The sequence below is a fragment of the Mauremys mutica genome, chromosome 1 (genome assembly GCF_020497125.1).
Source record: "Mauremys mutica isolate MM-2020 ecotype Southern chromosome 1, ASM2049712v1, whole genome shotgun sequence".
NCBI classification, from domain to species: Eukaryota; Metazoa; Chordata; order Testudines; family Geoemydidae; genus Mauremys; species Mauremys mutica.
In genome coordinates, this window is record NC_059072.1 from 371,083,539 (window position 1) to 371,106,926 (window position 23,388).

At 65.1% G+C, this 23,388-nt stretch overlaps 2 protein-coding genes across 7 annotated transcripts; one reads left to right on the forward strand and one right to left on the reverse strand.

The window, feature by feature from the left end:
• Positions 1-69: 69 nt before the first annotated feature.
• RRP8 (ribosomal RNA processing 8) lies at positions 70-7,086 on the reverse strand. 4 transcript variants are annotated; one of them, XM_045025172.1, is made up of 9 exons: positions 6,958-7,086; positions 5,827-5,974; positions 5,351-5,630; positions 4,684-4,859; positions 4,367-4,653; positions 4,120-4,249; positions 3,885-3,991; positions 795-891; positions 71-346 (listed from the first exon to the last, which is right to left on the reverse strand). In XM_045025172.1, the coding sequence occupies exons 2-9, from the start codon at positions 5,923-5,925 to the stop codon at positions 233-235; spliced, it is 1,290 nt and encodes a 429-aa protein (XP_044881107.1). In that variant the 5' UTR covers positions 5,926-5,974; positions 6,958-7,086; the 3' UTR covers positions 71-232. The 4 variants fall into 4 exon arrangements, with proteins under 4 accessions (XP_044881117.1, XP_044881107.1, XP_044881097.1 ...); XM_045025162.1 differs by having other exon boundaries at positions 4,367-4,859; XM_045025190.1 differs by having other exon boundaries at positions 147-346; positions 4,423-4,859.
• A 262-nt stretch (positions 7,087-7,348) lies between these two features.
• Positions 7,349-22,647, forward strand: ILK (integrin linked kinase). 3 transcript variants are annotated; one of them, XM_045025150.1, is made up of 13 exons: positions 7,349-7,479; positions 12,348-12,444; positions 15,565-15,730; positions 16,190-16,285; positions 16,368-16,464; positions 18,026-18,109; positions 18,371-18,456; positions 18,960-19,069; positions 19,140-19,267; positions 21,155-21,276; positions 21,351-21,450; positions 21,620-21,750; positions 21,916-22,647. In XM_045025150.1, the coding sequence occupies exons 2-13, from the start codon at positions 12,356-12,358 to the stop codon at positions 22,063-22,065; spliced, it is 1,359 nt and encodes a 452-aa protein (XP_044881085.1). In that variant the 5' UTR covers positions 7,349-7,479; positions 12,348-12,355; the 3' UTR covers positions 22,066-22,647. The 3 variants fall into 3 exon arrangements, with proteins under 3 accessions (XP_044881085.1, XP_044881065.1, XP_044881075.1); XM_045025130.1 differs by lacking the exon at positions 7,349-7,479 and adding an exon at positions 11,694-11,955; XM_045025140.1 differs by lacking the exon at positions 7,349-7,479 and having other exon boundaries at positions 12,239-12,444.
• The last annotated feature ends 741 nt before the right edge of the window (positions 22,648-23,388 follow it).

Consider the following 23,388-nt stretch of genomic DNA (forward strand, 5'->3'; position numbering starts at 1 on the left):
GAACAAAAACTTTATTGATATATATAAAAAAGATGTTACAACGCCCCCCGGGGGCGCAGGAGGAGACACACATAGGCCGCCCCCCCGCCCCCAGCACTGCCCCCCACAGCCGGGTCCAGGAGACTAAACACCCCCAACGGGGCGGGGCAGGGCCCCCAGATAGGGTGGGGCCCCCAGGGCGGGGCAGGGGCAGGGGCAGGGCCCCCAGGGCAGACACCAGCTGAGGGGCCCCTCAGCGCTTCTTATAGAGGCAGGGTCTCAGCACCAGGCCCGGCAGCTTCCCCCCAGCCCGGGGGGGCCCCGTCTTGGAGAAATCAAACATGTAGAAAAACGGATTGTCCAGGTCCTGCAAGGGGAGAAACAGCTGATGGGAGCTAGACCAGCCCCCCCCCCCCCCCCACACACACACCTGCCGTCCGCCCACTGGCTCCTACCACCCCTCCCTCTACACCTCTCTACTGCACCCCTCAGCCCATCTTACCCCCCATGCCTGCTCCTTGCCAGCCCCCAGACTCCCCCTGCACCTGCTACCCACCCACTGGCTCCTGCTGCACCTGCCGCCACCACCACCTCTCCTCTCCCCTGCACCTGCCACCACAGCCCAGCCCTGCCAGTGGGCCTCCTAGCCGGACACAGGCCAAGAGCAACCTCGCAAGCTGCCCTGCCCTGCCTTGTCCTGGGGGACTGGGGGCAGCAGTAGCTTAGAGGCAGAGGCAGGCCCACCCTGCCCACAGCAGCCCACACCCCTGGGGCCCCATCCTGCCCGCAGCATGGGGAGAGGGGGTAGGACGCACCTTGGAGACAATCTGAAAGCCCAGCTGAGTCACGGCACTCACAAAGGCCCGGATGTCTGCAAAGCGACTGGCAACCTCTGCCACCTTCAGCATGCCCCTGGGGAGATGTCAGGTGAGAGCTGGTTTATTGAGCCACTGCCCGCATCCCCCCCAACTCCTACTCTGCGCAGCTCCCCTCTGCCCCTGCCTGTGAGTTATGAGTGTAATATACAGTAACATCCCAATAAAATTGTCAGACACATAGAAAAACAAACTCTTGAGCAATAGTCAACATGGTTTCTGTAAAGGGAAATCATGTCTTAGAGTTCTTTGAAGGGGTCAACAAACATGTGGACAAGGGGGATCCGGTGGACATAGTGTACTTAGATTTCCAGAAAGCCTTTGACAAGGTCCCTCACCAAAGGCTCTTACGTAAATTAAGCTGTCATGGGATAAAAGGAAAGGTCCTTTCATGGATTGAGAACTGGTTAAAGGACAGGGAACAAAGGATAGGAATTAATGGTAAATTCTCAGAATGGAGAGGGGTAACTAGTGGTGTTCCCCAAGGGTCAGTCCTAGGACCAATCCTATCCAATTTATTCATAAATGATCTGGAGAAAGGGGTAAACAGTGAGGTGGCCAAGTTTGCAGATGATACTAAACTACTCAAGATAGTTAAGACCAAAGCAGATTGTGAAGAACTTCAAAAAGATCTCACAAAACTAAGTGATTGGGCAACAAAATGGCAAATGAAATTTAATGTGGATAAATGTAAAGTAATGCACATTGGAAAAAATAACCCCAACTATACATACAACATGATGGGGGCTAATTTAGCTACAACGAGTCAGGAAAAAGATCTTGGAGTTATCGTGGATAGTTCTCTGAAGATGTCCACGCAGTGTGCAGAGGCGGTCAAAAAAGCAAACAGGATGTTAGGAATCATTAAAAAGGGGATAGAGAATAAGACTGAAAATATATTATTGCCCTTATATAAATCCATGGTACGCCCACATCTCGAATACTGTGTACAGATGTGGTCTCCTCACCTCAAAAAAGATATTCTAGCACTAGAAAAGGTTCAGAAAAGAGCAACTAAAATGATTAGGGGTTTAGAGAGGGTCCCATATGAGGAAAGATTAAAGAGGCTAGGACTCTTCAGTTTGGAAAAGAGAAGACTAAGGGGGGACATGATAGAGGTATATAAAATCATGAGTGATGTTGAGAAAGTGGATAAGGAAAAGTTATTTACTTATTCCCATAATACAAGAACTAGGGGTCACCAAATGAAATTAATAGGCAGCACGTTTAAAACAAATAAAAGGAAGTTCTTCTTCACGCAGCGCACAGTCAACTTGTGGAACTCCTTACCTGAGGATGTTGTGAAGGCTAGGACTATAACAATGTTTAAAAGGGGACTGGATAAATTCATGGTGGCTAAGTCCATAAATGGCTATTAGCCAGGATGGGTAAGAATGGTGTCCCTAGCCTCTGTTCGTCAGAGGATGGAGATGGATGGCAGGAGAGAGATCACTTGATCATTGCCTGTTAGGTTCACTCCCTCAGGGGCACCTGGCATTGGCCACTGTCGGTAGACAGATACTGGGCTAGATGGACCTTTGGTCTGACCCGGTACGGCCTCTCTTATGTTCTTAAAGGTGACATAGGGTCAGAAAGAGTTAATTAACTCACAGACTGACCTGACCCAGGGCCAAACATTAAAGACTTGTTAGGAAGATCTGTAAATGAACAGAGCTTTGAAATGCAGCCTGCATTGTTAGAGGTAGAAGGGGAGATGTTTGCTCAGGTCTCGGGATGTGAGCAAACAAGTCTTGTCTATTGCTATAGCTTTGATTCAAAGATCAAAATTGGAATATTAACATTTAGGAAGACACTTGAAAGAAATAGTATTATTGTCTATCTGTCTCTTTGAAGGTTGTGATAAACTGTATCTGAACTGTTTAATGGATAACTTACACTATGCTAATTGCCAGGATGTTTGGGAGACAGAAGATTAAGTGTATTCTCTCAGGCCAAGAGGCTGCTGGAAAATGTATACAAGTTTCAGAGTGGTAGCCCTGTTAGTCTGTATCAGCAAAAACAATGAGGAGTCCTTGTGGCACCTTGGGCAAAAGCTTTCGTGGGCGAGAACCCACTTCATCAGATGCATGGAGTGGAAAATACAGGAGCAGGTATCAATACATGAAAAGATGTGTGTGTGAGGACAGTCTAATGAGACAATTCAATTAACAGTAGGATAAATAACTTTTGAAGTGGTAATGAGAGTGGTCCATTTCAACTCTGTGGGAATTGTGGGACCAGCTGCGGCTCCACCCTCACCCCTTCCCCCACCCCCGCAATGAGCAGCCAAACAGGCTCTGGGGTGATCCTACAGCTGGAAACTCCCCACATCTGGGCTCAGGAAGCAGCAACAAGAGGACTCATGCTGCTGTGAAGAGTGGACTCCTCTCAACAGCCGAGTTTCCCCCCTCTGAGCGCACGGCAGGAGGAGGGTAAAAATCCCAAACCAATCAGACTAAGTAGCTCATTGCTGCTTGGATGCGGGGTGCAGGGGTGTCTCGGCATGAGCCGGGATCCCCAGCTGCTTAGGCCGGGTTAGTCCTGAAGGACAAAGGGAGCTTGCTGGTTACAGAGGCCTGTAATACATTCTTGCGTCTGGCTGGCTGCTCCAACCTCCGGAGAGAGTCTATCCCAGGACTGGCTACAAGCATTTTCTTTGGCATGAAACCCAAAGAGCAGCTGACCTGGGGTAGGTGACAGGCTGAGGAGTAACGCGACTACTGCTGCATGCGGGGAGCTGCGGCTGTCGGTCCCGGGGCATCATGAACTTTTATTGGACCCACTTCTGTTGGTCTGGGAGACCAGCTTTCAAGCCCCTTCCCTGAGGGGTGGGGAAGGTCCCCCAGCAACACGCTGCCCTCTTGGCGCCCTTCAGTGATTCGGGGGGCGAGGCCCATTTGTCAGAGACGCGCTCTCCTGGGTTTGTGCCCTGGTGCCTCACGGCCCGGCCTCACACTCCTGCTTTATGCCTCCACCCCTCAGCGTTGTGCTGCCACGCGGCTCCCCCAGGTTCTCCCAGGTCCCCGTTACCCTGGCCTCAGCACCCGGTTGGCCTCTTCCAGGATCTCCCGCAGATTGGTGCCCATCAGCGCCAGACAGAACACGGTGACATCCACAGACTCGTCTGCCAGCGGCACCTGCAAGGCCACCCAGCAGCATGAGCCCCGGGGGGAATGTAACACAGGGAGACCCCCCCCCACACACACCTGTACCTGCTCCCTGCAGGCCCATACCCAGCCTCAGCCCCCCCGCCCATCTCCCCTACCTTGGCCATGTCGCACACAGTGACACGTGGGCTCAGAGCCACCAGGTCGAACGAGTGAACCTTGTTCCTGACGCTGGTCGCAATCTTGCAGTCGCCGCATCCAAAATCTGCCACCACCAGCGAGGCCGGCCTGAGGGGGCAGCAGAGAATGGGTGCCCGGCCACGGACCCCGCCAGGGCTCAGCCGTGCCCACCCCTACGCAGGGCCAGAGGTCCCCCAGCAGCACCACCCTGGCCCCTGCACTCACCGCCCCCGCAGGTACTGGATAATGCGGTGAACCGGATTCTCAGGCCAGCGCCCCACCTGCCGGGCGAAGCCTTGGTGATAGATGGCGAAGGCAGCAGGGTCGCGCTGGAAGAGCCAGGCTGCCTCCTGGCTGCTGGACGTGTAGAGCTGCTGGTTGATGTAGCGGAAACGGGCTGACTGGAGCCGCTCCTCCATCCGGGCCCTCAGCGCCCCCGAGAGCTCCGACGGGGGCAGTGCCGAGGTCCCCTGCCCCACATCCTGCCCCCCGCCCAGGCTCTGCCCCACATCCTGCCCCATGCCCAGGCTCTGCCCCACATCCTGTCCCACGCCTGCTTTGAACTTGTTCTTCTGTCGCCTTTTATTCTTCTGTTTGTTCCTCCACTGCTTCCTGCTCAGCACTGGCCCAGGCCCCCCAGTGGCTGCGCCCGGCTCCCCGCTCGGCGGCTCTTTGCTGGGCGTGTGTGCTTTGTCCCCGGGGGCCTCTGCTGCACAATCTAGGGGGAGAGAGAGGCAGGTTGACGCTTAACCACTGCATTGACCCAGCGGCCCCCACGCCACTCAGCTCTGGTGAGGATGCTCCGAGGATGCACTCAGCCTGCCTCCCTGAGGGGAGCAGCCGTCTCGCCGGCAGTGCTGCCTACACAGGGGTCACGTCGGTCCCACTGCCTGGACTTTTCACCCCCGAGCAACATAGCAACACCGGGATGAGCCTGGGAGGCCTGGCCTTGGTGTGAGACACCCACTCAGTGCACACAGCTCAAGGGATTCAGGGTAGAGTCCATCCAGCCCTCCTGCTCCAGAGCTGGCTTGCTCCACGCAGGCCTGCCTGCAAATCCCAGGCCCAGCGCCAATCACTCCCACCTCCTGAGATGTGACCCAGGTAGGTGCATCTCCCTGCAGGAAGCTCCCGAGAGTCGACATGGAAACCCCCACCCCCCACCCCGCAGTCCCTCTGGGAGGGGAGCTGTGCCGGCCCACTCTGTACCTTTCCTCCGTCTCCTGCCAGCTGGCTCTGCCTGGGGAGCGCCGGAGCCGCTTGGAGCCCCTGGGGCGATATGGGGAGAGGAGGCAGCTCTGGGTTTCAGGCCCCGTCTCTGTTTCCTGGGCTGTTTCCTCCTCGCCCGGTCCGCAGAGTCAGACTCAGATTCGCTGTCCCCAGACAGGGGCCCGGGGCTCTGAGGAGGCTCCGTGCAGCTTGAGGCCTCCAGGCGCTGCAGGGTTGCGAGGAGCCGTCTGCGCTGCTTCTGCAAGGAGCCTCTGGGAGCCTGGAGACAGCAGGGGCATCAGTGCTGCCCCCAGAGCTACGGGAGCCCAAGGGGTCTGCACTGCTCCCACCCCCACCTGAGGCAAAAGGCATCCCTCTCGCCCGCCCACGGAGCTCACCCCGCTCAGTTCCAGCCCCCCGCCTGCACCACGGCCCATGCCACCGCCAGGTGAGTCCATGTCTCTGGAGGGACTCACCGGGGGGCAGTGCTGGGCAGGGCAGCGCTGAGGGTGCAGGAGAGCCTGGCTGAGAGCCTCCCCGCCATCCTCCTTGTTCCACCCCCCTTCGTCAAACATGGCACGGCTGCCAGGAACCCGGCCGTCTCTCCAGGCGACTCCCACTGGCCTAGAACAGAAGAACAGTGGTGAGGCCTCCAAGCTGCATTTCTCTGGAGCGTCAGGGCCAACAGCTCCTGTGTTTCCCTTCAGCGCCCCAGCAGCTCCTAGCCGCTGCGTTTCGTGGGCGAGACCCACATCTCCCCCGCCTGCGCCGGCTGCCCAGGTCCCTGCGATTCCCAGCGACAGGCTGCCGGCCACAGAGCGACTGTCGGCAGCGAGAGAGGACCCAAGCTCTTTCCTTCGCGGGTCACCCCATGACACTCCAAGAACCTATGCGCTCATTGACAAGCTCAGCTCTGCCCTGGGCTCTGGCAGGAGCCACCCTTCACCCCCTCCAAGGGTCTCCACATACACAGCCACATTTTAAATACAATGGACCCAAAGGTGTTAAACCTATTTATTAAGGTTTATCCAGGTGATTGGGATTGCACCAACATCTGACACAATCCCGCGAAATCTCACACCCTGGAACCAGCGAGCATTAAATTAGTTCCCTCACTCCCGACCCACAGCCCCTGCTAGCTTAGCCCTGAGCGCCCAGCTCTGCCGGTGCCCCTCACTCCCGACCTGCAGCCCCCTGGGCTCCCCCCAGCCCTGCTGGTGCCCCTCACTCCCGACCTGCAGCCCCCTGGGCTCCCCCCAGCCCTGCCGGTACCCCTCACTCCCGACCCACAGCCCCCTGCTAGCCCAGCCCTGCACCCCCCCCCAGCTCTGCCGGTGCCCCTCACTCCCGACCCACAGCCCCCTGCTGCCCAGCCCTGTCCTGTACCCCCCCAGCTCTGCCGGTGCCCCTCACTCCCGACCCACAGCCCCCTGCTGCCCAGCCCTGTCCTGTCCCCCCCAGCTCTGCCGGTGCCCCTCACTCCCGACCCACAGCCCCCTGCTGCCCAGCCCTGTCCTGTCCCCCCCCCAGCTCTGCCGGTGCCCCTCACTCCCGACCTGCAGCCCCCTGGGCTCCCCCCAGCCCTGCTGGTGCCCCTCACTCCCGACCTGCTCAGTCCGTCGCTCACGTGCGCCACAGCCGGGCACCATAGAGCCGCGGAAACATGGGGCTAGAGCGGCCTCCCCACAGCCAAAAGGCCGGAAGTCCTGAGCTGGGGGCGGGGCGGAGCCGGCTCCTCCCAGCCGGGCACTGAGGGGCTGGGGGGGCACCTGGGTCCGGGGACCGTCAGGGGGCGGGGCCTGGGGCGGGCCTGGGGGCGGGACCTGGGGCCAGTGAGGGGGCCGGCGGGGGGGGCAGAACCGGGGGGGGCTGGAGGCGGGACTTGGGGCCGGCGGGGGGGGCTGGGGGCGGGACCTGGGGCCGGCGGAGGGGCCGACGGGGGGGCAGGACCAGGGGGCGGGACCTGGGGGGGGCTGGGGGCTGGGGGCGGCCCCCGACGGTCTCTCCCTGCAAATCCTAGAGCCGCCGCCAGGGGCCGCTGCGCTCGGGCCGCTCCCGCGGGCGGGGCCGGGTCCCGACGCTTCCCCGAGTCGGACTCGGAGCCGCCCGGAGCGCAGCGGCCGGGAGCGGTGAGGGGGGGTCGGAGCGGGGCTCGGCCCGGGGGGGGTCCATGGGGCCGGGCGGGCAGCGGGGTGCGTGGGGCGGGGCCCGTGGGGTGGGGGACTCTCTGGGGCCGGGCGGGCAGTGGGGGGGGGGGGGCTCCGGAGAGGGACTCCGTGGGGCCGGGCGGGTAGCGGAGCCGGGGGGGGATCCGTGGGGCCGGGCGGGTAGCGGAGCCGGGGGGGGGGTCCGTGGGGCCGGGCGGGTAGCGGAGCCGGGGGGGGGGTCCGTGGGGCCGGGCGGGTAGCGGAGCCGGGGGGGGGTGGGTCCGTGGGGCCGGGCGGGTAGCGGAGCCGGGGGGGGGTCCGTGGGGCCGGGCGGGTAGCGGCGGGGGGGGGGGGCTCCGTGGGGCCGGGGGGGAAGCGGAGCCGGGGGGGGGGGGTCCGAGGGCCCGGGCGGGTAGCGGCGCCGGGGGGGGGGGGGGGGGGGTGGGGGGGGCGGGTAGCGGAGCCGGGGGGGGGTCCGTGGGGCCGGGCGGGTAGCGGAGCCGGGGGGGGGGGTCCGTGGGGCCGGGCGGGTAGCGGAGCCGGGGGGGGGGTCCGTGGGGCCGGGCGGGTAGCGGGATGGGGGGATCCGTGGGGCCGGGCGGGTAGCAGAGCCGGGGGGGGGGGTCCGGGGGACCGGGCGGGTAGCGGAGCCGGGGGGGGGGGTCCGTGGGGCCGGGCGGGTAGCGGCGGGGGGGGGGCTCCGTGGGGCCGGGCGGGTAGCGGAGCCGGGGGGGGGGGGTCCGTGGGGCCGGGCGGGTAGCGGAGCCGGGGGGGGGTCCGTGGGGCCGGGCGGGTAGCGGCGGGGGGGGGGGTGCATAGGGCGGGGCGCGGACCGGGAGGGGGAGATCCGTGGGGCCGGGCGGGGAGCGGGAGGGGGGGGGGGGCCGTGGGGCCGGGCGGGTAGCAGAGCCGGGGGGGGGGGTCCGTTGGGACCGGGCGGGTAGCGGCGGGGGGGCGGGGGCGCAGTCTCTGCGTCCGGCGCTGCGGGGCAGTTCACGGGCCCGGCGGCTCCCACGGGCCGGGCCATTTCCTGCTTTCTGGGCCGGGGGGCGACCAACGAGCCGCTGCCCCATGGATGCAGCGCGGGGGGGGCATGGGGGCATGTAGCGATTTGGGGGGTCAAGGGGCGAACGGGGGGCACAGTGCAACCTGGGGCCGTCCAGTGGAGCTGGCACAGGGAGAGATGGGTTGTGGGGTTGAGATGGGGGCCTGGAACGAGCCTGGGGGAGGGGGACACAGAGTGGGCCCCGGGGAGCTGGGGGCGAAGGGGGAGAGAGGGGCACATGGCTGAGTGGGCCTGGGAAAGAGGAGTGGGGCCAAGCGGGCCCGGGGGGTGGGCAGCACAGCGGGCTGGGGCAGAGGGGGGCATGCGGAGGAGGGGGGGAGCTGGAGGTGCGCAGCAGGGCGGGGGGAAAGAAGGGGGAGAGGGGGCATATGGTGGAGCGGGCCCAGGTGAGGAGGGCGTGCGGCAGAGCAGGCAGGGGCAGAGGGGGCAGGCAGCGAGGAGGGAGAGGGGGCCATACGGTGGAGCGGCCCAGGCGAGGAGGGCGCGGAGCGGGCGGGGGGAGAGCGGGGCATACGGTGGAGCGGGCCCTGGCGAGGAGGGCGCGGAGCGGGCGGGGGGAGCTGCTGGCGCACAGCGGAGCGGGCGGGGGGAGAGCGGGGCATATGGTGGAGCGGGCCCAGGCGAGGAGGCGCAGAGCGGGCGGGGGGAGAGCGGGGCATACGGTGGAGCGGGCCCAGGCGAGGAGGCGCAGAGCGGGCGGGGGGAGAGCGGGGCATACGGTGGAGCGGGCCCAGGTGAGGAGGGAGCGGCGGAGCGGGCGGGCGGGGCGAGAGGGGGCATACGGTGGAGCGACCCAGGCGAGGAGGGCGCGGAGCGGGCGGGGGGAGCTGCAGGCGCACAGCGGAGTGGGCGGGAGGAGAGGGGGCATATGGTGGAGCGGGCCCAGGTGAGGAGGGAGCGGCGGAGCGGGCGGGCGGGAGGAGAGGGGGCATATGGTGGAGCGGCCCAGGCGAGGAGGGCGCGGAGCGGGCGGGAGGAGAGGGGGCATATGGTGGAGCGGCCCAGGCGAGGAGGGCGCGGACCGGGCGGGGGGAGAGCGGGGCATACGGTGGAGCGGCCCAGGCGAGGAGGGCGCGGAGTGGGCGGGGGGAGAGCGGGGCATACGGTGGAGCGGCCCAGGCGAGGAGGGAGCGGAGCGGGCGGGGGGAGCTGCAGGCGCACAGCGGAGTGGGCGGGAGGAGAGGGGGCATATGGTGGAGCGGCCCAGGCGAGGAGGGAGCGGCGGAGCGGGCGGGGCGAGAGGGGGCATACGGTGGAGCGGGCCCAGGTGAGGAGGGAGCGGCAGAGCGGGCGGGCGGGGGGAGAGCGGGGCATACGGTGGAGCGGGCCCTGGCGAGGAGGGAGCGGCGGAGCGGGAGGGGGGAGAGCGGGGCATACGGTGGAGCGGGCCCAGGTGAGGGGGGCGCGGAGCGGGCGGGCGGGGGGAGAGTGGGGCATACGGTGGAGCGGGCCCAGGCGAGGAGGGCGCGTGGTGGAGCGGGCGGGCGGGGGGAGAGTGGGGCATACGGTGGAGCGGGCCCAGGTGAGGGGGGCATGTGACGGAGCGAGTGGGGGGGCGCGTGGTGGAGCGGGCGGGGGGAGAGCGGGGCATACGGTGGAGCGGGCCCAGGCGAGGAGGGCGCGTGGTGGAGCGGGCGGGGGGAGCTGGAGGCGCACAGCGGAGCGGGCGGGGGGAGAGGGGGCATACGGTGGAGCGGGCCCAGGCGAGGAGGGCGCGTGGTGGAGCGGGCGGGGGGAGCTGCAGGCGCACAGCGGAGCGGGCGGGGGGAGAGGGGGCATACGGTGGAGCGGGCCCAGGCGAGGAGGGCGCGTGGTGGAGCGGGCGGGGGGAGCTGGAGGCGCGCAGCACAGTGGGCCCGGGGGAAGCGAGTGGCAGGTGCATGGTTGAGTGGGCACAGACAGGAGAACTGGGGTGGGGAGGCTGCTGGCCAAGGCACAGCGGCTGCTGATGAGTTCTGACACAGGGTGACTGGGTGGGGCTCCAGGCTATTTGTCACGCCCAGGGGATCAGTGACCCAGCACCCCCTGCTCCCCTCTCTCTGGTTCCAGTCTCTGTGGGGTCCCTGCTCTGTGGGGATAAAAAGCCCCTGGATTCCCCTCCGTGCCTGGCACTCCCTGTGTCTCTGCATTAGGAGCTGTCCCCGGGACAGGAAACCAGAGCGTCTGTTAGCATGTATTGTGGGGTGCCCCCTGCAGAGGGCCAGCCCTCAGTCACCCCTGCCCTGCACAGTGCCCCCAGCACCGGCAGTGGCTGCGAGGGCAGAGTGCCCCACCCCACTCCCTGCACCCCACGGTTTTAGCTATGGAAGTGCTTTGCTCACTGCTGGAGCCACAGCCTCTGCTCTGGTGTCCACATGCTGAACCCTGTCTGAGCCACTGGGTGCTCTCCTGCCACACCCACTCCCGGCAGCACCCTGCCCCTGGCCCGGTGCAAGGGCACGTTCCCATGGGTGCCTTCGACCCTGCGCCTGGCGGAGGGGAGAGGCTCAGCACAGGCTGCCAGAGCAGGGATGTGAAATATTCCCAGCTCCTGTCAATGGAAACAGAGCTGGAACCCCGGGAAGATGGAAGGGCTGGGTGCCAGCTGGGCCAGGCTGAGCCCCCCACCCCTGGAAGTAGCCCTTCGACGGCACTGCCTCTGGGGAAGGGTCCTGGCTAACAGAGGGCTGATCGCAGGCACTGGACCCACCCAGGGCCCGCCGCAGTCCCCCCCCTTACTCCCCTCTGCAGGGCACTGGTTCCAGCCTGTCCAGTCTCCCTGGCTTGGGCAGGAACAGGGCATGCCAGGCACGAGCCCTTGCTCAGGTGGTGCTTCCCCACTGGCATGCGTCGCAGGCGGGGCGCCTGACCATGTCCTGAGGGCAAGGAGGAGCATGGTCAAGCAATGAAAAGCCGGGTGCCAGGACTCCTGGGTTCCCTCCCCATCTCTGGGAGGGCATGGGGGCTGGATGGGGATCAGGACTCCTGGGTTCTGCATTCACTGTGTCCTAGTGCCAGCCCCTCGCCCTGTGGCCTTGCGAGGCCTCTTGTGGTTTTGCTGGGAAGGGGGGTGGCCACCACAGCAGGAAGTGTCCCCACACTCTCCCGCCCCCGAGGCCTCACACATCCTCTCCTCCACCCCCCTCCCCCCCCGCCCTCTGTGGCTGCGAGTGGCTGGCTCTGTGCAGAGATAAGCCTGTGGAAGGGAAGCTGCTCACCGTGGGGCTTAGCACAGCCACTCGTGACACTGGTGTCAGCCAGAAACTTCCCTTCTTCACTTGCCAGCCCTCACACGGAGCCTCCCTGGTCCTGCTCCGCTGCACTGAACCAGCGTGAGGCAGAGGAGGGGGCTGCTGGGCCCCCAGCCTCTCGCTGGCAGCAACACAAGGGAGGTGGCTCCTCAGAGAGCCCAGGTGCTCAGGGTTGCACTGAGTTGGGGGATGGTCCTGCAGAGGGGGGAATGGGCTGTGGGTCGGGCTGTGCCTGGGGCAGTGGGGGAGGAAGGGGGTCAGAGCCCAGGGGATGGGCTGTGGGTCGGGCTGTGCCCGGGGCAGTGGGGGAGGAAGGGGGTCAGCCCAGGGGATGGGCTGTGCCCAGGGCAGTGGGGGAGGAAGGGGGTCAGAGCCCAGGGGATGGGCTGTGGGTCGGGCTGTGCCCAGGGCAGTGTGGGAGGAAGGGGGTCAGAGCCCAGGGGATGGGCTGCAGGGCCATGCCTGGTGGGGGGCAGGAAATGGGCTCAGAGTCCCTGGGATGGTCCAAGGGGCCCAGCCCCCATCTCTGCTGACGGGGCCCCTCTCCCTTGCAGGAGCCGGGATGGATGACATCTTCACGCAGTGCCGGGAGGGCAACGCCGTGGCCGTGCGCCTCTGGCTGGACAACACTGAGAACGACCTCAACCAGGGGTGACTGGGGCGGGCGAGGGCACCCTGTGGGGAGGGGCGGTGGGTGTGAGCACCCTGCTGGGCATTGAGGGTCAGGCTAGGCGCCCTGTGGGAGATGGGGATGGACACCCTGCAGGGGAGGGGCAGTGGGCGAGGGCACCCGGTGGGGGTTGGGTGAGGGCACCCTGTGGGGGAGGGGCAGTGGGCGAGGGCCCCCTGGTGGTGGTGGGGGAGGGCACCCTGTGGGAGAGGGGTGGTGGGGGAGGGCACCCTGTGGGGGAGGGATGGTGGGGGAGGGCACCCTGCCAGGGAGGGGCAGTGGGCGGGGCACCCTGCGAGGGTCGGGTGAGAGCACCCTGCGGGGGAGGGGCGTTAGGTCTGGGCACCCTGCTGGGGACGGGGGGCTCAGCTGGGCCCTCCGGGGGTGTTGATGACCCTGCTGCTCGGCAGCCTGCGTCCCATGAACTCTCTGCGGCCTGCGGGGCGGGGAGGAATTCGGCGCTCCTGCCGGAGCAGGAAGTTACGACATCGCTAAGGCATGGGCTGAGCAGCACATGCCTGCAGCTGGGGCCGCAGGAGGAGCAGCTGGCTCCCGGCCCCCAGGCATGGCAGAGACATTTCTCTGGCTCTGTGGGGCCCTTAGGGGGCTGGGGCCCAAGGGAATCGCTGTTCTCTTTATGCCCAAGCCGGAGCGATGGCCCCTGGGCCAGGCAGTGGGCGCAGTGGTCTCCCTCTTGCGTCCCTGCCTGGTAGTGTTGCCGGCCCCAGGAGCACGGCTGGGCTATTTGACGTGGAGGGACTGAGTTGCTGGCGCTGCGAATCCTGCGGGGAACCTCTCGGGTCCACCTGCTCCATCTCTGCCCCCGAGCCAGCCCACCCCATCATCAGAGCTCTGCCTGGCCGTGCACGCAGGGGCTGCCCCACCACATCCGTCCCACTGCCCCGAGCTCCCGGAGACTCCTCACACCCAGGACTCAGCCCTTCAGGAGCCACTGCTGAGCCAAGCGGGGCAGGTTCCATTCTGTCGCTCTGTCCCAGGACTCGGTCCCCTTGGTGGAAGGGCCCGGGTGGGGGGGTGCTGGCAGGATAGGTGCCACAGCAGGGCCAGGGCTGGGGGTGGGGGCACTGGCAGGATAGGTGCCACAGCAGGGCCAGGGCTGGCGGGGGGGGGCACTGGCAGGATAGGTGCCACAGCAGGGCCAGGGCTGGGGGGGGGGGCACTGGCAGGATAGGTGCCACAGCAGGGCCAGGGCTGGCGGGGGGGAGGGCACTGGCAGGATAGGTGCCACAGCAGGGCCAGGGCTGGGGGGGGGCACTGGCAGGATAGGTGCGAGAGCAGGGCCAGGGCTGGGGGGGGGGGGGCACTGGCAGGATAGGTGCCACAGCAGGGCCAGGGCTGGGGGGGGGCACTGGCAGGATAGGTGCCACAGCAGGGCCAGGGCTGCCGGGACGGGCACTGGCAGGATAGGTGCCACAGCAGGGCCAGGGCTGGAGCGGGGGGTGGGTGCTGGCAGGATAGGTGCCACAGCAGGGCCAGGGCTGGGGGGGGCACTGGCAGGATAGGTGCCACAGCAGGGCCAGGGCTGGAGCGGGGGGTGGGTGCTGGCAGGATAGGTGCCACAGCAGGGCCAGGGCTGGGGGGGGTGCTGGCAGGATAGGTGCCACAGCAGGGCCAGGGCTGGGGGGGGGCCCTGGCAGGATAGGTGCCACAGCAGGGCCAGGGCTGGAGCGGGGGGTGGGTGCTGGCAGGAGAGGTGCCACAGCAGGGCCAGGGCTGGGGGGGGCACTGGCGGGGGAGGTGCCACAGCAGGGCCAGGGCTGGGGGGGGGAGCTGGCAGGATAGGTGCCACAGCAGGGCCAGGGCTGGGGGGGGTGCTGGCAGGATAGGTGCCACAGCAGGGCCAGGGCTGGAGCGGGGGGTGGGTGCTGGCAGGAGATGTGCCAAAGCAGGGCCCGGACTGGGGGGGGCACTGGCAGGATAGGTGCCACAGCAGGGCCAGGGCTGGGGGGGGGCACTGGCAGGATAGGTGCCACAGCAGGGCCAGGGCTGCCGGGATGGGCACTGGCAGGATAGGTGCCACAGCAGGGCCAGGGCTGGCGGGGGGGGGGACACTGGCAGGATAGGTGCCACAGCAGGGCCAGGGCTGGCGGGACGGGCACTGGCAGGATAGGTGCCACAGCAGGGCCAGGGCCAGGGCTGGCAGCCTGCTGGTGGTGGTGGTGGGGAATGGGGAGCCACAGGGGAGGTTGCGGAGTGTGGACAGGTCACCAGTGCTGTGTCCATGGTGGCGGGGGGAAGGGGGGCTGGGGCTGAGAGCTCCCGGAGCTGTGTGCAGGACAGTGTGGGGCACTTGCTCCTGGAGCTGGATTGGGTGAAGCGGGGGCTCTCTGAGGCTATGGGGCTGGACTGGTTGGGGGAGGCTCCCTGGGGCTGTGGGGGTGGGTGGGGTGGAGAGGAGGAGTTCTCTGGGGCTGGACTGTATGATGGGGGGTGCTCCCCGGGGCTGTGCGGCTGTGCTGTCGGGGGAGGGGGGGACTTCCTGGGGCTGTGGGGCTGGACAGGTGCGGGGAGGGTCCCTGGGGCTGTGGGGCCAGGCTGGGTGGAGGGTGCACTCCCTGGGGCTGTGGGGGGGTTGAGCCAGGTCGGGGAGCTCCCCCTTCTCTCCCCCCACCCCCTGCCAGGCGGGAATCTCCTTTTAAGGCCTGGCCTCTCTCAGCCTCCCTCACTAGGAAGGGGGGTGGGGGGAGGGATTCCAGGCCAGACTCAGCCAGGAGCAGTTGAGACTGGAGCAGGGCCGCTGGGTCCCCCTGTACATGGTGGTCGGGAGAGGACTGGAGACAGCCCCCCCCCCAGGCCCCTCACTCCCACAGCCCATTGCCAGGGCTTGGGGTTCCCCAAACTACTGCCTTGTTACCCCTCCCGTCCCCCTTGGCCTGTGACCCTTCCCTCTCTGGCTGCTCCCTGTCCCCCAGCCCAGCCCCACCCTACATGCATGGGGTTCAGGCCAGCTGCCTCCCTGCTCCCGGCGCCCATGGCCCCACATGCCTTGGGGGTCCCTGAACCAGCCCAGGCAGGGGAGGGGCTGCTGGGGCATGGTGCTGGCCCTGCCCCCCCCAGAACTCACCCCCCACCCTCCCTAGGGATGACCATGGATTCAGCCCCCTGCACTGGGCCTGCCGTGAGGGCCGCTCCACCGTGGTGGACATGCTCATCATGCGGGGCGCCCGCATCAACGTCATGAACCGCGGGGACGACACCCCGCTGCATCTGGCGGCCAGCCACGGGCACCGGGACATTGTGCAGAAGGTACTGGGTGGGGCTGCCCCCCACCGAGCCCCCTGCAACTGTGCTAGGGCTACCCCCTGCCAGCCCCCACCCCTGTGAGGGGGCTCCCCCCGCTGAGCCCCCCAGCCAGCTCCCTGCCCCTGTGCAGGGGCTCCCCCCACCCCTGTGCTAGGGCTCCCCACAGCTAGTACCCCCTATGGGGATAGTTTCTCCCCCCCCCATACGCTGCCTGCCCCTACAGCCAGTGCCCTGGCCCCTCCCTGTAGCTCCCCCTACTGGAAGCATCCACTTTACAGGCAGCACCTGGTCCTGCCCCCTGCTGGCAGCCCCCTCCCCCCCAGCCAGCACCCTGCCCTTTCCCTCAGGATGGAGATGCTGGAGCTGGGGTGTCTGGAGGCAGGGGGTGGTGGTGTCTGGAGGGAGTGTGTGTGTGTCCCCGCCGTCCCCCCCTAGCTGAGGCTGCTGTCTCTTCCCTCCCAGCTGATCCAGTTCAAGGCAGACATCAATGCAGTGAACGAGCATGGGAACACGCCGCTGCACTACGCCTGCTTCTGGGGGCACGACCAGGTGGCCGAGGTGAGCAGGGCTCCATGAACAGGGGTCAGGGTGGAATGGGGGGGCTGGGCACTGGGTTCTCACCCTGTCCCTGCCCCCACAGGACCTGGTGAGCAGCGGGGCCCTCGTCAGCATCTCCAACAAATATGGCGAGATGCCTGTGGACAAGGCCAAGGTACCACTGCGTGAACTGCTGAAAGGTAGGAGCTTCCCACCCTGCACCCCTCATCCTGCCCTGCACCCCCACCCCCTTGTGACCCCCCCATCCCACCCTGCTCCACCCTGCCCCTGCATCCCCACCCCCTGGTGACCCCCTCATCCCACCCTGCATCCCCACCCCCTGGTAACCCCCTACCTCTGCTCCCCCTGCCCCAATGATCCCCACCCCCTAATCCCTTTGCCCCAACCACACCATCAAGTTACCCCCCCAACTATCCCGTCTCCAACCTCCCCCCTCATTTCTGATCCTGCCACCCCTGTCCCACCATGCTCCCTCAGCTCTATTGCTAGCCCAGGGCTCCGTTGTTTTGCTCTCCAAGAGTTAAAGGTGTGAAACTCTTCCACGGTCGGACCTGGGAACAGTACCCAGGCTTGGGGCTTTGCTCTTCTTAGCAGATACGCCAATGCATCCATTCCGACGGTGGAAGTTTGTTGATCAAAACCCAGAAAGAACAAGAAACCAAAACAAGCCAAACTGGCCTTGTGTTTGTTTTGCATAATCAAACCCTGAGTCATTTTGGAGGCAGACTATGAGAGCCTCGTTTTACCATCTGCCTGTCTTTGCGGGAAAGGAAGAGGTTAATTTTACTCTGTCCTGCTGTGCGAAGGGATCCACTTCTGTTTGTTAGAAACAGACCCAGCATGGAGAAGAAAGGATAGAAAAGGTGGGGGGCATACAGCGTTCGTTGGGGTTCGTGGAACACTGGGCGGCTGTTGGATGCTTTGGGATGGCAGGTTAGAAGGACCCACTAGGGTCAGCTGGTCTGACCCCCGCCATGATGCAGGATTTGTTGGGTCTAACCTATCCCAGCCTCCTTTGGAAACCTCCAGCCAAGGAGTTCCCATGACTTCCCGAGGCCTCCATAAGACCAGTAGGACAATGGAACAGTGAGGAAGTGGCTCCTGACTACGACCCATGTAGCTCTGGAGCCTGGCTCCTGTGAGGAATGTCACCTCGCTGGGTCATTTCTCCTTGGACAGGGCAGGACTGGTGGGCCGCCACATCTCCCTGGGCTGTGTGCACCGTACAGTTGATTTCAGGATCCTGTGAAAAGCGAGAGAGGGGATAGGAGGAAGGAAGCGGGGGGCAGAACGGCTCTTAGGCGCCTCAAGAGAGACCCTGCCGGCTGGCCTGCATCTCCCGGCCTGGGGGCAGGAACAAGGAGCTGAGTGTTTTTCTGTACCCCAAACAGGAAGATGGCAAAGGGCCAGCATAGTTCAGCTCATTATTTCGTTCACTAATTAAACCCACCTCTGTGCAGCCAGACTTGACGTAGGGAGCTTCGTTCTCACGTTAAGTGCACCTCACGGCCCTTAAGCCATGTCAGCTAAGCCCCCTTGGCCGGCCCAGTGCAGACTGGGTGCTGCTCTTGCATCTGGTTCAACAGTCCATAGGAAAACTACTCGACCGATTTTCTGTAGTTAGTTCCCCAGCAGGCAGAAATGACTGGCCCAATGGTCACAAGAGCCCTGAGGTTCAGTTCTGGATGCTCTGGCCCGCCCCGCCCAGCCCCCCAGTGCTCAATGCCTCCATCTCCCCAGAGCGTGCAGAGAAGCTGGGCCAGAGCCTGACCAAGATCCCCTACAAGGACACCTTCTGGAAGGGCACCACTCGCACGCGGCCCCGTAAGTACCCGGGCCCCGGCTGGGAGGGGGGAGGAACGTGTGGGTGTCCCCCAGGAGGCGGCTTGGGGCACCTCCAGTGGGTTTGTGTAGGGGGGAGGAGGGCAAAGTCCCTCCATGGGGAGGGAGCCCCAGGGTGGGGGAGACTGAGTGTGGGGATCCCCCAGTGCTCAGCCCCCCCTCTTCTTGGTGCAGAGAATGGCAGGGGGCGGGGTGCGTGCAGGGGTCCCTGGGGTGCGACAGTGTCTCCCTTTCTCATGGCAGGAAACGGGACCCTGAACAAACTGGCCGGCATAGACTTCAAGCAGCTGAGCCTGGGCCACAAACTCAACGAGAACCAGTCAGGAGAGGTGGGGGGGGGGCATCCGTGCCGGGCCCCGGGGGGCGGGGGGTAGGAGCCTCTGCCTGGCCAGGGAGAGGGGGCCAGCCCCACAGTGGGGCTGCTCCCTGCACAGGTCCTGGATGCTGTGGGGCCTGGGACCGTCCCTCAGCATCTTGTTGCCCAGGTCCCCTCTGGGCCATGGGGTAGGAGCCCTTCCCTGCCCCCTGGGGGGTGGGAGAGGAGACTCCATTAACAAATGAGGGGCATGGCCACTGGCAGTGGGGGGATGGGGCATGTAAGTACCTACCGGTCAGGTTGTGTCCCTGCCCTGCCCTGCCCCCGGCTGACCCTGACACACGTCTCCACCCACCCCTGCCTCTGTGCCCAGCCAACCCCGCCCCTGCCCCTCCGACTGACCCTGTCCTGTTGCTGCTCTGTCCCCATCTCCGCCCGGCTCCCCCCATCCCCGACTGACCCTGTCTCTGGCTCTGCCCTGCCCCCCCCGGCTGACTCTGTTCTGTCTCCCTGCAGCTGTGGAAGGGGCGCTGGCAGGGCAACGACATCGTTATCAAAGTGATGAAAATTCGGGACTGGACAACGCGGAAAAGCCGAGACTTCAACGAAGAGCATCCCAAGCTCCGGTAGGTGCTGGGGACCCTGGGGCTGGCAGGGGTGGGGAGCCCACTGTTCTCACACTCCTCTCTCTTCCAGGATCTTCTCACACCCCAATGTTCTGCCAGTGCTGGGGGCCTGCCAGTCGCCCCCCGCCCCGCACCCCATCATCATCACGCACTGGATGCCCTACGGCTCCCTCTACAACGTCTTACACGAGGGGACGAGTGAGTGTCAGGGCAGGGAACGTGCCGCGCGCTCCTAGGCCAAGGAAAACCACTGCAGAGTGGGTGGGACACGACATGACACCTCCTGGTACTAGAACTGGCCCAGAATTCACCCCTGGGGCCTGTCCTACCCGGCCTTCGGCACTCGGGGGCTGGGGGAGTCCGATTCTGCAATTGCCTTAGTCAGTCCCAGCCTCTAGCATCCCTCACCCTGTGTTCTACCCAAACAGCACAGACACCCCCCCCATTCCATTCGCCATCTCCCCCAGCGCCGGCCTCAGTCCTGCACCTGCCCCTCCCACTCCTCATCCAGCCGTCCCCCAGTGCCAGCCCCGCGTTCCGCTCCCCTTGTCCCTCTATCCGTCCCTCCGTCTCCCGGTACCAGCCCCGCTCCCCTCATCCATCCGTCCCTGGTGCTGGCCCCGCGTTCCGCTCCCCTTGTCCCTCTATCCGTCCCTCGTCCGTCCATCCGTCTCCGGTACCAGCCCCGCTCCCCTCATCCATCCGTCCCTGGTGCTGGCCCCGCGTTCCGCTCCCCTTGTCCCTCTATCCGTCCCTCGTCCGTCCATCCGTCTCCGGTGCCAGCCCCGCTCCCCTCATCCATCCGTCCCCGGTGCCGGCCCCACGTCCCACTCCCCTAGTCCCTCTATCCGTCCCTCCCACTCCCCTCATCCATCCGTCTCCGGTGCCAGCCCCGCGTTCCGCTCCCCTTGTCCCTCTATCCGTCCATCCGTCCCTTGGTACCAGCCCCGCTCCCCTCATCCATCCGTCCCTGGTGCTGGCCCCGCGTTCCACTCCCCTTGTCCCTCTATCCGTCCCTCGTCCGTCCATCTGTCCCTGGTGCTGGCCCTGCGTCCTGCTCCCCTTGTCCCTCTATCCGTCCCTCGTCCGTCCATCCGTCCCTGGTGCTGGCCCTGCGTCCTGCTCCCCTTGTCCCTCTATCCGTCCATCCGTCCCTTGGTACCAGCCCCGCTCCCCATATCCATCCGTCCCTGGTGCTGGCCCTGCGTCCCGCTCCCCTTGTCCCTCTATCCGTCCCTCGTCCGTCCATCCGTCTCCGGTGCCAGCCTCACGTTCTGCTCCCCTTGTCCCTCTATCCGTCCATCCGTCTCCGGTGCCAGCCCCGCTCCCCTCATCCATCCGTCTCCGGTGCTAGCCCCGCGTCCCACTCCCCTAGTCCCTCTATCCGTCCCTCCCACTCCCCTCATCCATCCGTCCCTGGTGCCGGCCTCGCATCCTGCTCCCCTTGTCCCTCTATCCGTCCCTTGTCCTGCTCCCCTCATCCGTCCATCCGTCCCCCGGCGCCAGCCCCGCGTCCCGCTCCCCTTGTCCCTCTCTCCGTCCCTCATCTGTCCATCCGTCCCCCGGTACCAGCCTCGCTCCCCTCATCCATCCATCCCTGGTGCTGGCCCCATGTCCCGCTCCCCTAGTCCCTCTATCTGTCCCCATCAGTGCTGGAATCGGCCCCACTCCCCTCGTCTGTCCATCCGTCCCCCCGGTACCAGCCCCACTCCCCGCATCCATCCGTCTCTGGTGCCAGCCCCGCGTCCCGCTCCCCTTGTCCCTCTATCCGTCCCTTGTCCTGCTCCCCTCGTCCCTCCATCCCCAGTGCCAGCTCCACGTTCTGCTCCCCTAGTCCCTCTATCCGTCCATCCATCCCCCAGTACCGGCCCTGCTCCCCCTATCCATCCGTCCCTGGTGCTGGCCCCACGTCCCGCTCCCCTAGTCCCTCTATCCGTCCCCATCAGTGCTGGAATCAGCTCCGCTTCCCTCGTCCGTCCATACCCCTGGCAGCAGCCCTGCATCCGGCTCCCCTAGTCCTTCCGTTCCCCTAGTGCTGGCCCCACATCTCACCCCTCCGCGCTCATGCTCACTGTCTCCCTGCAGACTTTGTGGTGGATCAGATGCAAGCAGTGAAGTTTGCCCTGGACATCGCCCGGGGCATGGCCTTCCTGCACACGCTGGAGCCCCTCATCCCACGCCACAATCTCAACAGCCGCAGCATCATGGTGAGTGAAGGGGGATGGGGCTCTCAGCACTCTAGGGGGCCAGGCTGCTGGCTGACCGCCTCTCTTCCCCGCAGATCGACGAGGACATGACGGCGCGTATCAGCATGGCCGACGTGAAATTCTCCTTCCAGTGCCCAGGCAGGATGTATGCCCCAGCCTGGGTGGCGCCTGAGGGTGAGTGCCAGGAACCTGGAGGTGTTACCACAGCTCTACCCATCCCAAGAGGGGGCTGCTACCTCCTAGTCCCTCCCGGCCTGGTGGCTGGATGCCCCTTCCTGGGGTGTGCTTTCCCTGACCCCTCCCCCCAACTACGCTCATAGCTCCTCCGCTGGCTTCCCTGCAGCACTGCAGAAGAAGCCAGAGGAAATCAACCGGCGCTCGGCGGACATGTGGAGCTTTGCAGTGCTGCTGTGGGAGCTGGTGACACGCGAGGTGCCCTTCGCAGACCTGTCCAACATGGAGATTGGCATGAAGGTGAGTGGGGAGGCAGGGCCCAGCCCCCCACAGCTCACTGGAGAGAGGCTGGGGTGGCCCACAGGCCCAGCTCCTCGTGTCACCCACAGGGAGTGGGTGGGAAGGATCCAGCGGGGGGGCCCTTGGTGCATGCCTGTCCCCAGCTCTCATCCTGCTCCCCTCTAGGTGGCACTGGAGGGGCTACGCCCGACCATCCCACCTGGCATCTCCCCGCACATCTGCAAGTTGATGAAGATCTGTATGAATGAGGACCCTGCAAAACGGCCCAAGTTCGACATGATCGTCCCCATCCTGGAGAAGATGCAGGAGAAATAGGGGCCAGCCCCCTGCTGCTTGCTGCTGCCAAGCTGCCCCCCACCCCATCCAAGTGCCTTCAGGAGGTGCCCCGCCCTTCCCAGCAGGCGGTGCTGGTGCTTTCCCAGACCCCGCAACCTGAGCCGGCCACAGACACATGGTACGGATGGTGCTGTCTCCCCTGGAGCCGCCCTGCAAGCTTCCTGCTCCAGCCACCAACTCTGAGGCTCCCAGGACCCACTGCACAACAGCCACCTCCACCCTTCCCCACAACTGTGGGTACAGGCTGGCCCTGGGGCCTGGCCTGAGCCAGCACCTGCTAAGGGGTGAGGGTGGCTATTAGTCACAAGGCTAAGGTCAGGCCTTGGAGCCACCCAGCACCTTATGCCTCTCCTCACTTTCACAGGCACAGAACGACACCCCACCCCTCTTTATATTATATATAAATTACCCCCATCCCAGTGCCCTCCTCCCAGGACAGGGCCTCACTTGTCTGCCTGCACCTAGTGCAGTTCTGGCTTTGTGCTTCACCTTTTAAAGTAATTTCCAGCCAGGCCACACGGAAGAGCTGCCAGCATCTGAAATAAACATTTGTTATGAAAACTAGCCCCGTGTGATTCACCCAGCGACAACACTGTCCCCAAAGAGAAGCTCGAGGAGTTCTTGGGGCACAGGGCTCTGGCCTGTTAGAGAGGGGGTCAGGCTACATGTTCACAATGAGCCTGTCTGGCCTTGGCTGGGGGGGGGAGGGAGGGCACAAATCCTCCAGCTGTCCTCTGGGGCACAGGGCTCTCCCTGCTGTGGCCCCCAGAGCTGGGGGCGCCCCAAGCTCAGTGTCCCCTGGCCTGTGATTCCTCCCCAGCCTAGAACTCAGAGGGAGTTGCAGGAGTTTTAAGGAGGAGCTGAGCTAAGCTCTTGCTGCACGCTGATCCTAGAGCACTGCTTACCCCTGTGGGACCAGGTGGGAACACGTGGGCATGCACACACAGCTGGCATGGTTCTCTCCCCACTATGAGGTGGGGCCAGCCCCTCATACCAGGCACAGGCAATGAAGGGCCTCAGAGCAGGGCATGGGGAGCCCCCAAGGTTCAGCCATTTGGCCTGCAGGGCCCATGCAACAGCAGCACCATCTGTAGGATCCAGAGGTCAAATGCACCCACCTCCCAGCCCAAGGCTCCAAACCCCAAAAAGTGTTAGACACAGAACCCAAGAGGGGGGAGTTCTCCAGCCTGCTACCCCCCCCCCCCCAAGCGTGTGGGGATGAGGTTAGCTCCCCTGCACTGACATACAGCACCTGCGCCAATCCACATTCTCCATTCCCAGAGCAGAGCCTATGGGGCTGTC